Source organism: Dermacentor albipictus, chromosome 8, assembly GCF_038994185.2.
Source record: "Dermacentor albipictus isolate Rhodes 1998 colony chromosome 8, USDA_Dalb.pri_finalv2, whole genome shotgun sequence".
In the NCBI taxonomy this organism is placed as follows: domain Eukaryota; kingdom Metazoa; phylum Arthropoda; class Arachnida; order Ixodida; family Ixodidae; genus Dermacentor; species Dermacentor albipictus.
In genome coordinates this window covers 45,884,136-45,901,610 of record NC_091828.1, presented here as the reverse complement: position 1 = coordinate 45,901,610, position 17,475 = coordinate 45,884,136, and the positions used below count along the sequence as shown (strand labels likewise).

The window sequence follows — 17,475 nt, the reverse complement described above, 5'->3', positions numbered from 1 at the left end:
CGGTACAAGAACGTAACAGGGTTCTCTGTGCTGGCAAAAAAACTGCAGTCGGTCCTGACCGGATCCATTATTCCATGCTTGCACACCTGTCCCAAGCATCCGTAGATGCTCTCCTTAAATTTTTTAACAAAGTATTTGAAGGTGGAAGCATGCCAAAAAGTTGGAAAAACGCAATAGTTGTGCTTTTTTTTAAAAACAGGTAAATCCTCCTCATCCCCAAGCAGCTTTCGACCCATTGCCCTGACAAGCTGTTTGGCGCTGTCGTATGAAAGTGTCGTAAATGCGAGATTAACTTCCACACTTCATATACGGAACTCCATTGATTTTCATCAGTACAGCTATAAAAAAGGGTGTTCAACGACAGACCACCTCGTCCGACTTGAAGACGAAACACGTGAAGCATTCTTACACAAACAGCACTGCCTGGCAGTGTTCTTCGATTTAGAGAAAGCGTAAGACGCCACATGGAGATTTGGAATCTTACGTGACCTCGCCGAATTAGGAATCCGTGGCAAAATGCCAAACTGTCTTGCTGATTTTATGTCCAACAGAACATTCCAAATCCGTCTAGGCAGTGTGCTCTCGCGCACATTTATTCAGGAAGACGGCATGCCACAAGGTTGCGTACTTAGCACAACACTTTTATAGTAAAAATGAACTCTATCAACAAAGTCATTCCCACCTCTTTTATGCACTCCATATACGTCGATGATCTGCAAATAGCGTGCCGCGCGTCAAACTTACCAACATGTGAAAGGCAGCTCCAGATAACAATAAATAAACTAATGGAGTGGGCTGAGAAAAATGGCTTCCGCTTCTCTACTCAGAAAACTGTTCCAGTGCTATTCTTGAAAAAACGAGGGTTGTACTTAGGCCCAGATTTAAAATTGAGTGATGTCGCGCTGCCGGTAAAACGAATATAAATTCTTGGGAGTAATCTTTGACAAAAAAACTAAACTTCCTAGCCCACATTAAAACACTAAAGATTAAGGCAAATAAAGCATTGAATATCCTCAAAGTTTTATCTCGTAAGCACTGAGCTTCCAACAGAACGTGTCTTACGTATTTAGCGGTCTCTTGTTCGTAGCCTTTTAGACTACGGCTCCATTGTTTATGGCTCAGCCAGACAGTCCTACATCCAACGACTTGATCCAGTACATAACCTTGGACTACGACTGGCCAGTGCTGCCTACAGAATGTCACCTATTCAAAGTTTATACGTTGAGTGTAATGAACCCTCATTACAGCAGTGGAGAGCATTACTCACTTTCTCTTACGTACTCAGAATTCAGTTATCACCGCAACACATTTGCTACAACATCCTCCCACAATGCAACTCACGCCTACACTATACAAATAAACCGAACATGATTAAGCCACATGTCCTGCGATATGAGGAATATGTTCGGGATTATAACATTCCTCACAAAGTGCTCCAGGCTGCCAGAAAGCCACAGCATTTGCCGCCATGGTATGATTTTGAACCATTATGTGACTGGACATTGACACATTTAAAGAAGAAAGACACCCCACACAAACACATTATACAAGAATTCTGTGCATTTCAGTACGAATATCAAAATAACATGCAATATTACACTGATGGCTCTAAAACAAAAGATCACGGGGGTGTGGGGGCTGTAAGGGAAAATTGGGAAACAAGTATTCTGTTGCCACAACACGCCTCTGTTTTCACGGCCGAAGTTTATGCTATATTGGTTGTTAAAAAGATTGTCACTGATAAACGCAAAAATGCACTCGTATACACTGACTCTTGAAGTACAAGGACTGACTCTTGAAGGCTCTACAGCTGAAATCTGAGTGTGAACCCCTGATAGGAGACATTTTAAACATGGTGGCGCATAACAAATACGGGAGGTCAGTTCGTTTCTGCTGGGTTGCAAGCCATGTTGGGATACCGGGTTACGAAGCAGCTGATAGATGTGCATCGATGGCAGCGTACAAAGATATAACAAATACAACACTTCCATACAAAGATAGCATCCGTGCGATTAGAAAAGCGTAACAGCAAAATGGCAACGCGAATGGGATCATTGTGCCAACAACAAGCTACATCTCACTAAACCCGTAGTTGGCGAGTGGAAGTGATGTTATCATCAGGAGCGGTTCATCGAAGTAGTTTTATGCCAACTACGCATTGGACACGCACACCTCACACACAATTATTTACTTACGAAAGAAAACACACCAACATGCGAGAAATGTCAAGAGCCACTAACAGTTATGCATATATTACTGACATGTACGCATATTGAAACATACAGACGAGCACTTTTGCACAAATTATATCAACTACACATACCTTTACACCCTGCTCTAATTTTAGGTGATGATCCGCTAGTCCCATTATGTGACGTGCGTAAATTTCTAGATGACACTGGCTTTTTACATAAAATATAGGCTATTAACGCAGCCTTTTCCTTCATAAACTGGACTACTCAAACTTTCGTTATCTCCTGGGGAACCCCACTGTTTTTGCACCCCTCTGTACTGAAGCTCCTTTCTCCCCTCCTGCATTGTTGGTCATTCTCCTCCTCTTCAAGGGTCGCCATTTTGCATTTAGCAGTTTGCCAATATAGCACATGGCGCTTGCTAAGTAGAACTTGGATCACAATAAGCCGAACTCAACGGTCCAGCTCCCATTTCTGAAAACAGTAAAACAGAGAGAGTCACTGCCTGAAGATACAACATAGAGGAGTCATTTATCCCCAAATGGGTGCTGTTCTTGTAAACATCCGAGGGTTGTATGCAGTTATTTCCGTGGGTTATATGCGCACATTATGACTTCTTTCTGGGGTGTTCTGCAACAGGATGCGGGTTGTACGTGTTGGCAGGTTAGATGGGGAAAACTACGGTATTTCCTGGTCAGCTCCTTGCAGTCTCAGGTTATGCAAACATTGTCAAATTTCAATATGTGATCAAGAAGAAACCCACTGATGAAGTCTCGTGAGACAAATTTGTTGTGTCAGCGAATCTTAACACATTTTTCAAGTGCCAAATATGGCCTCTGAGCCTCAAGCGCTCATTGAAGACAAGAGAACAACCTTGGTCAAAGCATCTTTTGAAGTGTTCTCTGAGGCTCATATGAATTTAAGAGATTCGTTAAACACTCCACATTCTGCCACTTTATGATTTTTCACTCTCCTGTAAAATGCTTTCTATAAATAGACTTCACAAACAGGATAATAAACATTCAGAAGCAGGAATATTGATTAAATAAAAAGGACTATTAGGAGTTCTTTGTTTCATTGTTTCATCATGCTTGAAATCACCCGGAAGATCTCCCAAGTAAAGAAAAAAAGAAAGCTTGTCAGTAAATTTAGGACCTGTGTACTTTTTTGCATTTCATAATAACAACTCTTATTTTGTTTTATTTGTGCAGCATCAAGGCCTTCTATTTCTCCGTCAACTACCAAGTGTGACAACTCAAAGCAAGGGTGCCTCCACCGATGTCACCTATGCGACTATGAGGCTGACGAACTGTTTCATATGGAAGCGCATGCCAGCGTCCATACTGGCGAGAAGCCATTTCAGTGCCCTTCATGCCATAGAAGCTTCTCAAGCAGATCCAACTTAAACGTTCACCTCCGCACCCACACAAGCGATAAACCATTTCAGTGCCCTTTATGCCATAGAAGCTTGTCAAACAGATACCACTTAATCGTTCACCTCCGCACCCACACAGGCGAGAAGCCATATCAGTGCCCTTCATGCTCTCGGGGCTTCAAAACGAGACATGAATTAAAGTGCCACCTGCGCACCCACACAGGTGAGAAGCCATATAAGTGCCATTCATGCTCTCAGAGCTTCTCACAACTCGTCCACCTAAAAGTCCACCTGCGTACCCACACAGGTGAAAAGCCATTTGAGTGCCCTTCATGCTCTCAGAGCTTCTCACGAAAGGACCACCTCAAAAACCACCTGCGCACCCACACAGGCGAGAAGCCATTTCAGTGCCCTTCATGCTCTCGGAGCTTCTCACAACAGGCCCACTTGAAAGGCCACCTGCGCACCCACACAGGCGAGAAGCCATATCAATGCTCTTCATGCTCTCAGAGCTTCTCACACAAGTCTACCCTGAAACTCCACTTGCACACCCACACGCGTGAGAAGCCATATCAGTGCCCTTCATGCCCTGAGAACTTCTCATTCAAGGGTCACCTTAAATTTCACCTGCGTACCCACACAGGCGAGAAGCCATATCAGTGCCCTTCATGCTCTCAGAGCTTCTCACATAAGTGTAACCTAAACGCCCACCTGCACACCCACACAGGTGAGAAGCCATATCAGTGCCCTTCATGCTCTCGGAGCTTCTCATACAAAAGTCTTATGCAAGTCCACCTGCGCACCCACACAGGTGAGAAGCCATATCAGTGCCCCTCATGCTCTCAGAGCTTCTCACAAAAGGGCAACCTTAGGAAACACATGAGGCGAGAAGCCATTTTAATGGCCTTTATGCCTTCAGATATTCTCGTTGAAGATTGCCCTGAAGAGACACCAGCTCATTCATGCAGGTGACTGGCCATATAGCTGTAATGTCTGCTACATAACCTTTACTCAGTCTCATCACTTGAGCAGACATGGAGAATCACAGCACCATGATACTCTAGGGTAGGTCAACTATGATGTTGAATGAGAATCTGAATTATAGATCTACAAACGTGTAGCTTGTTGCATAGTGTTCTACTGCATCAGGTAGCACAAGCGTATCCATGTGCCCTTAAGAAGAAGCTTTTGCTCAGGCCCAATTCTAATGCTGCCTATTCAAATAATGTGATATGCAGGAACGCCTTTCTGAGATAACCACTGGGCCAGTTATAACGAAATTTTTTGCATTTGGGAGAAAAAGGGAAATTCTTGTGACTGCTGGAAGAAGAATGTTGATTTAAGGCCTGTATGTTATAGCAGGAATTTATAAAAATCTGAAAAAATTGGAACAAGAAGTTTGTAAATTCATAGCTCGGCACCTACATAGATACCATAGTTCTGTAAACTGCATACGGTATACCATAAAAAGCGGAGAATTTTGATGCATCGACCCATACTGCGGTCTATTCTATGATATTCTACGACTTTTCTGCGGACTATTTAAACTGCGGACTATTCTATGATCAAATCCCAATAAATTCTGGTGCTGACCTTTAGTAAAGACACGTTCTAGGCAGATTGAACAGATTCGGATGGCAATCTCATTAACTCTTAGAAATGCGCGTCGGCTCTTAACGACTACTTCACATCAGTTTTCTCCAACACTAATGACGTTCCCATTGAACCAATACTACCACTTTATGTAAAATTAGTGTCAGACATCAAGATCAACCCTGATGGCATATGTAGCCTCATCAACTCTTTCGTTACCTCTAGAAAATGGTCATTTTTTTATAGGTTTCGGAAAAAATTATTCTCCACTACAAATAAAAAATTAAATTTTGGGGTTTCACGTGCCAAAGCCACTTTCTGATTATGAGGCACGCCGTAGTGGAGGACTCCGGAAATTTCGACCACCTGGGGTTCTTTAATGTGCACCTAAATCTAAGTACACGGGTGTTTTCGCATCCACTACAAATAACATTGCAGCACACATTGCAGCATATCATATTGTGCATAATGAAATGCTCTTTCCAAAAACATATGTTGCCAAAAAAATATTAGGTAAAACATAAAAATTCTAGAAAGTGCAATTTTTACTGTCAGTTCATAAAAGCAGCAATAAAAACAAATTTACAAAAATATATTACAAAAAATTCAGAAGATGCATTTCAAAGATAAATAACCCAGGAATAGTGTCTGAAAAAATAAATGTTCAGTACACTGCCATTCTTTGCATGCAAAAAAAGAAACTAAGACCAGTTCAATGCTCATGCCATGCGGTGAAGCAGTCCTTGGATTTTGTAAAGCATAGGTGCGCTCTAGAATTTTCCCACAAAACTTATGGTTTTTGTTCAACTTCGTGGTCCTCGTAACACATTTTGCAGTTCAATTTTTTCTGCATCTTCTGAGGATGGTCAGATGAGAAGTCCAAGGAACATACTTCACCAGTTTGTCTGGAGCCATGTGCCTCTTCCAGGACCGATCGCTTTCATTGTAGCTGGGCAACTACAAAAATATGCATCCATCCTGTTTGCATTTTTGCAGATTGTCTTTATCACCTCTGCAGAGAGGAAGAGTAGAAAGAAATCCTACATGGTAGTAAATTGTCTTGCGCTGATCCATAGTGCTGTGCCGAGATGTGCTACAGGAGGCCTTCTTGGTGTAGATGGAGGTTTCTTTGCTGCCGATGGCGGTACATCACAACCAAGTGAATTATGCGCCGTGAAGATAATCAGTAGAGCTCTCAGGTCGTATAAAAAGATCAGCATATAAGCGCGCACAAGGAAGGAGACAGCTCAAGGTTGTAAAGGAAACTCGCCGGTGAACTGCTGCGGATGTGCCATGCTGACTGAAAGCGTTGTCACCCTCAGAGCTTGAATCTGTTTTACCGTCATCTTCGCAATCATAACTCGAGACCTCATCACTAAATCCAAGTGCAGATGCAGCACAGTCTTGAGCAGGATGCTTTTCTCGCAGTGTAGTCACGCGGGACAACGCAATAAGAGCGACTTCCGATAATTGCGCAGCGAGACTGGCTGCACCCCTTGCTGGAATTTTACAAGAGAAGCATTACCAAAACTCTTGGAAACTGGTTGCGAAAGCCGTGTGCACATGTTGCACATGTGGTGGGCCTTCAGAAATACATTTAGTGGAATAAAACGACTCGGACTCCAAACCAAAGCTCACTAGTGAACAGGTGGCGCCATTTTCGCTTAATTCATTGCCGCCTAAGCTTATTTAGGCTTACCTGCGAGCCCGGTTGCAGTCGCATTGAGCTTGTGTTTGCTCAGCTAAAGTTTACGTGCTCCCATAGGCGCCGATTACGGGAGGGCTACAGGGCCTGAACCCTATCTAAGCACTACAACCTAAACACTACGCTGTCGTGACAGCGACTGCTTAGCTCATTGCCACATTTTGCGACAAAAGCAGTGATCACTCAATGACAGTTGCCTGTCCAAATATTACTCCAAGAATTCTTTAAACAGTTCATTTTTTAAGCACGAAGCATGTCATGCACAACTAGAAAATTAACCAAGCAATAAGCTGCTAGAAGTGGCTAAAAAATCGGCATTCTTCTGAAGTCAGCTTAATTTGCAGCTGCTAACATTGGCTGTTATTGAATTAGGGCAAGGAAAAAACAGCTAGAGCTAGAATAAACATATGTCTCATCAGAAAGTTGTGGTGGTGTGCTGCAGGCTAAGGCAGTGAAAGGAAGCCGTTTTGGCATTGGTCTGCCTCTGTTGCAAAACCAGGTGCCACAGCCGAAGCGACTTCACTTGGCTTTGACATATTCAAATTCGCTTTCCCGAGCACAGAATACTGAGTCGAGTTGAGCTCAATGCACATCACCCACACTGGCGATGCATTGGGGATGCTGGCCAAGAGGATACCACCTTGACGAAGCAGACACCACAGACCTCAAATTAACAAATGACACCAACTATCCCAACTGCCACACCGTCCATTAAAGCCAGAAGGGCAATACACTTACCTAGCATGGGCAACTGAGGCCTTCATCCAGAGTGTCAGTGTGACTCTGCCCCAAGAGGCAGCAGCCATAATCCAATATAACACTTGGTGTATGGGTGAAAATGTGCCACATTCACAAAATTGGGATTTCAGGCTGTGACGATTTCCGTTATGCACTTGAGTCTGCAGAATGTGAAGGTGTATAAGTATCGCTAGCAACACTCTGCACAAAGCGACATGTGAATTAGAGCTTACTGGGGCACCATCCAGCTCTGACTAGCACCTGCTGCAACTTTGGGGTGAGCAAGCCAAGCTGCATACTGCCTACTGAAATTGTGGCTGCACGCAGCAAACCCTGATCAATGTTCTGCACAAGGCTGAGCAGGCAAGATGTCGTGCTAAGAAACTTGCCAGAGACTAGTGGATGGACCACTGCGCGTCGTTTAAACGTATAGGTCTCAGTAAGCTGTGACACATTCTCAGCTATAACAGGATGAATGAAGTACTTTAATACTATTGAAAACACGCTGCTCGATCTTCAGTGCGCATCTGAGAAATTTCAGGAACAAGCTGCAGATGCTTTCCCTGACCACTTCACGGTGACTAACCGTCACCAAAGTTGTACGCAGCTTAATGACCACTTGCCAAGGAAGGCATGGCAAGCCTCTTTACGGTGGCAGAACCTGTTGCTCTCAAGCATATCAACACTTAAAGCGCGCGTGGCAAATATGGAAGTCATATTGCAGATGCTGAGGAATTTTGCCAAAACGAGGAAGCAAGCACCATTGCTTGTAATTAATGAAATCTGGAATATTGTAATTCCCTAAAGAGTGGAAACACTTACTCACGATGCTGCTACCGAAACCAGGCAAGAAACCTCACACCATAGCCAACCTTCGCTTAGTCTCATTCACATTGACAGTGTGCAAATTGACTGAAGGAATGTGCCTTATGAGGCTGAGCCACCATCTGGGAAATCAAAACTATATCCACCGGTGCCTGATTGGTTTCTGGGCTAAGGTTGACATGTGCCACAATAGCCTCTTTCTGCATCAAAGCATCGCCAATACCAGCCGCTTCGGAGGAAAGATATATGGGTTCTTAGCTACAGTCGAACCAAGATGGATGTTGAGCACAGTCTGCAACGAGGAGGTACTGGTGGCTTTTCGTGAAGCCTGCCCAGGCATTAGGGTTGCCATTGCTGCCAAGGCCTCTATGCAACCAAATGTTTGAAATATGAAGTTACAGTAAAAGCCAAAGACTTTCACCAAGTGCACAGGTAGATTCGCAGGTAAAACCCAGACCAGCACGCGTGGTTGCAGGAGTGATTCGTGATGAGATAAGAAGGTGACTTAACAGTTAGTGATAAGGAAAACCGAATGTAGGTATGTTCAGTATGTATATAGGTATACTGTTAGGCCGAAACAGATGAATTTTCTCTTAAGCAATATCAAAAGCTCATATTTTTTTTTTTTTTTTCAGGATGCCACTCACGTGCTTTAAGTAAGTGTGGACAGGGTTATATAAAGCTGCACAGGCAAAATGATACTAGATACATCTGTTAAGCGCAATATCTTTTCTGGGCTAAATTCTTGCTCCTTGAACTTATTCGACATCATTAACTGTAGCATCAAAGTAGTGGACCACTACCAGAACAAAGGCATGTAGTGTGCCCATCTCAATTCTTGTGCTTATGCCAGTAATATTTTTTGCAGCAAGTGCTGCTATGGGTTAACTCCCCTGGTTGTTCTAAAGTCTACTGGTGTTGTCACTGGAATTTCCATATTTCTCGCTAGAATGTTGCAAATAAAGTTCTCAATGTGCTGTGAGGATTCAAACTTATAATCAAAAGATTGGCAGTCCGCAATTCTACATTTCAGCCACTCTGCTGAAGGTACAGTCATGGTGAATACTGATCCTGGAGAGCATGATCTAGCCGACAGGTGCCATGATTGTCTGACACCTGCTCAATGTCTGCGTACAGTATATAGAGCTGGCGTCCACGCCTTCGAGTTCTGACGCATCACCTTCCCACTTGTGAAGCCAGTCCTATGTTAAATTTTCTTCTTACATGTAATGACAGTTATTGGATGCATCTGCTTCATTAATCTTCTATTGCTTGGCTTCTCAGATTTACTGATTGGGGCTGTTGGGGTCTTGTTTTGCTCAAGCACATTGCGAGACCTAGCCATAGGTAGCCCAAATACAGATTTGAGAAAACCAAAACGAATTCAGCAGTAAGAAGCTAAAGGGTCGTTTTGGTGGAGACCAGTGGCCAAGTCCACTTATGAGAGGAAGAAAAGTCGAGGCTTTCCACTTCAACACTGGGAGGCACAACTCCTACTAATAAATATGACTCGTACTTATTTTACTTCTTTAAGGGGGATTATTGACTTGCATTGGCACGTGTTCACTTCAACAAACACTGCATGAAGCAAGCTTCCTGCGCATATTTCACCAGCTACTGTATCATTGTTTCACATTGAATTTGATGCCACAATTTGCCGAATTTTGTTTTGCAGTAGGATGTCAGCAGTGCTATTAAGGCACCTAAATACTCGTGAATAGTAGTAGAGGAACAAAATAAAAGGAAGAAAGCAGTGGCTTTTTGTGCATAGACTATGCATACACCTGGTGACCTCATGGTTATTTTTCCCTATCTGCTAAAGCATTCTAAACAAGAAAAAGCTTATGCACAATTATTGTGCAAAATCGGCCCACAATTGAACCAAAGGTATCCTTGTTTAATTTGGCAATGTTTATTTGGTGACATTTCCTGCGGCCCTGCTATTGGGCTTTCTTTCCTTCCTTTTCAGCTGTGCAGGTTTATTAAGAAGCGATGAGGCAGTTTGACAATTTGAATCATTGAAATACTTAGTGAAAACATTTATGTTTTTTTTTTCTTAGTTTCAGACTCAGCACATTGCGTTTTAAGGCATGTTTTCCGTGTTTTTTGCTTTTTTTATGGGTAGGGCATGCTAACATTTTTATACCACGTCTAGTATGTGGTGCCATAGTGTTCTTGGATGGAGTCTTGCCTTTTCATTCTGTACAATATGAAGTCGGTTTCTTGTGTCCAAGGCCGTTTTACATTTGAATGTGATTGTAGCGTTTTTCTGTTTTCCCACTCCCCTCTGTAATGCTTTCGAGCCTTGAGGGTGCCATAAATAAATAAATAAAAAATTTTGCTAAGTTTTGCCTCTGTCACCCAAGCTTGAAAGATTGCTACCCACAATGGTGGCATGACAAATGTGACATTTTTTTTTTCAATAAAAGGAAGTCTGTCACTTATCCTGTGTGGTTGTCTTTGTCTTTTTGAATTACAATTTGTTGCCTATATTTGCTCATTTGTTGCATTTCAGATTAGGAATGGCTATCATAGTTGATGTCATTTAACCATATTGCACACGATGTGGGTGATGTGTACTCGCAATTATATGGCCACCATAAATATAATAAATAGAAATTAATAACTCAAGAATGGTTCCTTTGCATGGAGGTGCAGCCATGAATTGTGGCTATGAGGTATCAGTGCAGCAGGTAGCACTGCTTGTGCAGAGTATAGTTGAACTCTACAACGTTCAAACATCATTGTTTTTATCTGCATTTGTATAGCTCCAGTTTCTGTGAACACTCATCTGGTGGAAGATTGGCTTGCACCTGCAGTTGGGCCCAGTGAATAGCCAAATTTCTGCCTGTTTTCATGTTATTAGCATATTAGTAAAGGCAGTCGTTTTTAGAGCAGCCTGTTTGCCCAGTGTAGAAGCCGCTGCGGGGTGTCGGGATCTTGTGCAAATTTTCAGCTTTGCAGGGGACATAACATCTGGCACATAGTTTGTCACAGGCCATGGCTTCGTGACAAGTTGAGTTTACTCACTTGTAAAGGGAGAACCAAGCTTGTTGGATGTGAAGTAAACCGCCTGTACACTCAGTGGCATTCTTCATTTTGTGTGACATATGTGGTTACAGTGACCCTTGCTTTATGCACTTCTTGTCCAGCAGCAGTCTTGCTTTTGAAACACTCGGGATAGCTTTCAGCAGCCTGGACAGGAATAATGCTGAAAAACCAGCAGATGTTAATTGTCGTACTTATCATGTGAAGCTTCATAGAGTATGATGAGGGTGTAAATAAATGAGGGTGTTCCTCAAGGTCTTGTAGCACGTCGCGAGTATGGAGCAACATGATGTATAGCACTTTATTGATCGCATGCTATAGGTTTGGCACATGTGGCCATGGTTGAAGTGCTTGACAAGGTCAAGAAAACAGATATCTATGAGCAGCACCCTGGTAAAGGAGACGCTGGGGAAACTAGTGGGAAGCCTGTTGAACATCTGGTTGACCCAGTCGCTGGCCTCATCAGGCAAAGTGTGATAAATAAACGGAAGTCATCAACACATCTGAAGGTTTTTACATATAGACACTGTGCTAAGGTTCTTGAGCAGGTTTTTGTCATAACATGCCAACAAGTCTTGGCCACAGTCTATGCACGACCAACTACATATGCCTTCTGTCCAGGGAGAGAACTGCTCATTCTAACTAACGAGGATGGAATAAAGAAAAAAAAACAGCTCCATTAATCTGGTTTCATTGGTATCAACATTGTTTTGCAAGTGTGCATTGCCATACTCCCCAATGCCTTCTTGGGTGACATCAGCAAGCACCAGCTTGAGGCAAGGGTAATAGGCATCTTTACAAGCTAAAAATGCATGCGTGCATGGAGAGCACATTGCATCCAAAAAGTAGGAACTTCACAGGGACACTGGAGAAGGAACAGATCATTGACAGGGGGCAAAGACAAGTTTCTCTGCTACTAAACACCCAGAACTGTAGCCATGTAATGACTTCTGAAACAATCCCTCTCAAGGAGGAAATCATCTTTGTGTATCCATACAAAGAGCAGACGGGCAAAGCCCCTTCAGCAATGCTGCCAGCTTCAAAAGGCCCACTTCGCACATCCTGAATGCTTCCTTCTTAGACTTAGCTGTGTGCAAGCACTCTACTGTCCAAAAGTTGTCATTGGGAGCACTGTTGGTTTAGTGGCAATACAGTTCAGAAGCGATTGCAGCAAACCTCCCTTCGTAGCTGGTCTGGAGCCTCGCGGTGCTCATGAAGCGACATCATGAGACAAACAAGGTGACTGGATGCCTCCAAGCCCTTGTTCGTTTATCACACTGTTCTGTTAGTAGCACTCATGAGACCTGAAACCAACTAGCTCAAGTTCAGCACTCGCGTGGGTTCTGTGGAGGATCCATAGTAAAAAGCACAAAAAAAACTCAACGGAAAGGATAAAGCACCATTTAACGCTTAGTATTGCTGTAGCCTACCCACTTCTTTTGTTTTGTATAGTGGTGCTACATTTTTTTTACTATAGATAGACATGAACTTCTCCCGTGCACAGCTTACTGGAGAGATCATAGGTGATGTTCCTAATCAGTGTCAGATTTTTATATAGACTGTACTGGCTCAAAGAAGTTCGAAACACTGCAATGGAAGCTTCTAGCAGAAAAAGTGCCTGGAAAAAAAGAAAAGCTGTGCTGCAACCATCTTGGCAACACCTTGTCCCCTTCATAAAAATTACGCTTCCATATCAACTCCAGCGCTCCAGTTTAGAGTAAAGTACCAGTGCACTTATGAACAACAAATCAATTCTCATAGAGCATGTGCAGTCCAGCCAAAAGCATGGGCATGAATCCACATTGTGCTCCTGCATTGAAAGTGAATAACACGTTCCATAATGGCGAATGTGCTCTAGTGAGCTTCCCTGCAATATGAATTTGTAGTGTACAAAGAATTGTCAATGAAGCTTACCACGAGCTCAGATGCTCTTGCAAATTATATCACAATAGAAAATAATGAGCACAGTGTAAACCTATGTGCACTTCCACTCTTAGTATGCTCTACTGCACGATGCTTATTTCCACCCCTGTATTGTGGCGTAGCAAGCCACAAAAGAAACGTTGCCTAATTGGGCTTTTTAGGATTACCTTGTTCGCAATACAATGTTTTGCAGTGAAGCCTAAACAATGTACTGCAGTGAAGCATACTAAAAGTGGAAAGGAGCCACTGTCAGTGCACCTAATAAGAGTTCTTTAATTATACACTCGTGCACCCGCCGCCTCTTACGTCGCCTAAGGGGGCATACTATGCTGGGTGATAGCGGCCCCCTCCCACTTTTATTATGCTTCACCGCGTAACTAAAATGTACTGCGGCAGAGAAGCAGTGAATAAACAAATGGTTTTTATAACAGTACAGAAATAAACGTGCAACATGCATCAGTCCACCACACGGAAGAGCGTCGCAACAAAAGGCAGCTGATTCACTCGAGCTGTGTAGCCCACTTATCAGCTGTAAAGGGTATTATGGGTAATGCAGAATTTCAGGTACACAGAAATATGTTTATATGTTTACATTTGTACTCCTTGCGTAATAAGACTGCCTGAACTTCCACAATAGAAAGTAATTTACGACACACAAACAGAAAGAACACAGGCGTGTGCCTCGTTTTCAATTCGGCCGTCATGGAAATGACATATAGCACAGAAAAACGTGCACGTGCTCTGTGTTAGCATCATAAACTTCATACAAGGCAAGGAGCCCACCGCAATCCCGTGACAGGCACTAATGAGACCAAAACGGGAGCACATGTCTGTGAACGCACAACTGGAGCCCCTAAGCCACTCTGCTCCTCCACCACCTCCACAGCACGGCTGCCCCACTCGTTACAAGCACAGCACACCGACCACACATTCATCACTGAACAGTGGGTGGTCGACGCAGTCGCATTTACATGACTTGCAGCGAGCAGCACATTCCTCGATGTCCGTTAAGCAAAGGTGGACACGGCGACGCCACATCGCGGTATGCAAAACTCCGCTACTGAGGTGCTAGGCCACTAGGCCACTTCGACATTTCAATTGTCACGACCGCCGGGTTCTCAAGGAAGTACAGGTCACACTACACAGATTCTGTACTGCCAGAGATCACCGAGGCCAAAGCCGCACTGCTGCACCACCACTACTCACGGCTTTCCGCCAAGTAACACAGAACCTACAACCAACACACAAGCAACGCAAGCACAATCACATAAGCAATGTTGAACAATGCGCAGTCTGCATGGGCCAGAGAGCAATCACGCCGAGGACGAACATGCCACGGCGTCGCTCGGCGCCACCACCTCACCTCCTCAAAAATTCTTAAGTGATCCTGTCCCTAGGCACCTAGGATCAGGTCACGTGAGGGATTTTTGTATGACATTTATACGCACGCTGACTTAACCACCAAATTCAGAGTAAACGCGTGAGCTGAGCGTGTGAGAGCGCGGAGCGCACCAACCCAGCAACCTTCAGGCATTTCGAGCTTACAGAGAAGGGTGAAGAGATCCGATAAAACGGCTGTGTAAAGTCATGTGACCGACTATGCGCAAATGAGCACAAAGCATGCATGCAACAAACAGTGGCGATTCGACTGGGTAAAGGCAGTCGCTTCTCTGTTCAACGGCAGGGGTTTCAGCCGTTGCAGAGGTTGCAGTACTCGGCTTTCTTGACATGTTCGGAGAGCATAGGAGCGTAGAACACGATTAATTTGGTTACGCCTTGCGGTAGGTGGTAATGTGCGGCTATTTAGGTGCTCTGCCTACCGCTTTGTGACGTTTCCTGCGGATGTGCTTGTGCAGTTTCGGTCGTTCACTGCAACTTCTCCATTTATTGTCTGCATTGAAAGTTTGATCCTGAGGGCAGCAGCTTCACGTTGCTGGCTGACATGTCTTTTTTGGAAGAGCGTGCGCTGAAGGCAGCTGTGGAGAAGACATTCCGTGATATGATCACGTACTGCGTGTTGGATTGTGCGTGTTGGTCCCACATATGTCCGGTATGGCACATCCCGTTGAAAACATCCTTTGGAAATCCATAGGATTAAAGTTTTGGAATTTTTTTAGATCCCAGAAGTTCAGTTGTGTGGATGTCCGAGGGATGTCTTAAATAGGACATCCAGAAGTTAATGTCCTCATGTTATCTACTGGACGTCCTAACCGGGACTTCGGCTTTCGCATCTAGTTGGGATGTCAAGAGGATATTCGTGGTCTAATGGGTAACTGAGTGAAGTTCTTGAAGAATGCCATTGCCTTAAAAATTAATTAATGTAATGTGTAGGGCACGTAACCAACAGCCTGTCAGGGTTACTGAATTGGTACCAATGGAACTTACATGCAATCGTAGACAGCAGCATGAGGAAATAGAAAATTTGCAACCACAGGATGGCATCACCTGACACAACACATGTGGCAATTGGAGATCCTACAGCCGACATTAAATAGTCTGATTGCGATGACCATAGGATGTTGCAATCACTTTTCATTAGTCAGACAACGCCAATAGCTTTAAAATGTGAGATGAAAATGTATGAGATGTATAAATGTGTATAATGTGTATAAATGAGTATCAAATGTATGAGATGGTATAACAAGCTGGTGATGGGTGGAAAAAACATATATTTATGATGGCTCTGGTGGTTCTGTTCGAGAATGTACGCAATAAAAAACACAGCCTTCTTCCCGATTTACTAGAAATAGACTTGAACAACTTTCTTTTATTGTCATAAACTGCTGAAGCCTAAAGAGTAAAACTGATCATTTTGCAGGCCTTCTATCGATATCAGAGCCCGACATTGTTATCGCCACTGAATCCTGCTTAGACCCTGACATTGTGGATTCTGAGGTTTTTCCATCAGACTATGTTGCATTTAGAAAAGACCGAAATGTGCGGAGAAGGGGGTGTTTGTTCTAGTTCTGGACACAATTGAAAATGCACCTGTACTTCTGGCTGACGATATCTCAAAATCTGTATGGTGCAGGCTATGCTTCTCAGATGGAAACACCCTTATTGTCGGTTCTTTCTACAGACCACCTAATTTGAACACTGTTGAACCATTTATCAGCCTTTCAAGGTCACTCTCAGCCCAGTCGTCTGAAACGATAATTCTTGGTGGTGATTTTAACATGCCAGATGTTGAATGGTGTGATCTATATGTCCTGTGCAGAATAATAGGTCATTGCTTCAGTCTCTATTTTGCGAGCTAATAATGGCCTATGGGCTCTTCCAGTTCATTAATTTTCCTACTCGTTTTGGATGTGCAGGCGGAAATGAGTTAGACTTGGTCTTTAGTAACCATAAGAGACATCATAGACTTCAGTGCACCAGTACCAGGGATTAGTGATCATGCAGTATTCGTTGCAGAAAAAATTGAATTTACCAAAATGCGGCTGAGAAAAGTATCTTTTTTAAGAAAGGGGTAGTTATGAGGCTATCTCTAATCAGGTAAATGATTTCCTGCCTATATTTGCGCATTATAGTTCATTTAGCAGCATCGACAGTCTGTGGGTCATATTCAGGGATAAACTTCTTTCATTGACCTCAAATTTTGTTCCGTCTAATGTGGTTTCGGCTAAGCGCCGCAAAGATAAACCTTGGATTAATAAGGCTTTACGTTCATCAATTCAGAAAAAATTGCGAACTTACATAATATATTGCAAAACAAGAAACCCAAACTTGTACACAAAGCTAAGGGATATCAGCACAAAACTTAAAAGCGAAGTGAAAATTTCGAAGAATGCATATCTACAAGCCTTAGCAGATAAACTCAAAACGAATCCCAAAGAGGTCTGGCGGTGTATCAAGAGCAACAAGAAGGATTACTCTGGCATCCCGGCCATTCCAAATGATGGTGACCTAATTAAAAGGACACTAAAGTGAAACAATAAATCATTTTAGACCAATGAAGCATTGTTTGAGAACCCTGCAGGCAGTCATTTAAAAAAATAGAATAAATATTAGATGAGAAAATGAAGATCCAAGTATCAGTATTTGAACTTTGCGCCAAAACTCCAGCGCCGGTACGT

The 17,475-nt window shown here is 43.3% G+C and overlaps 1 protein-coding gene across 8 annotated transcripts in view; it reads left to right on the top strand.

Moving 5' to 3' along the window:
- LOC135909721 (gastrula zinc finger protein XlCGF57.1-like) overlaps positions 1 to 17,475 on the top strand; it is a 135,793-nt gene that overhangs the window by 44,056 nt on the left and 74,262 nt on the right. The window contains exon 4 of one of the 8 annotated variants that reach the window (XM_065441769.2): positions 3,404 to 5,451. The exons of the other annotated variants lie outside the window; for them this stretch is intronic. Coding sequence (XP_065297841.1) covers positions 3,404 to 4,539 — 1,136 coding nt within the window. The 3' untranslated portion in view covers positions 4,540 to 5,451. Of the gene's footprint in view, positions 1 to 3,403; positions 5,452 to 17,475 lie in introns of those variants that run through there. 8 annotated transcript variants of the gene reach the window in all.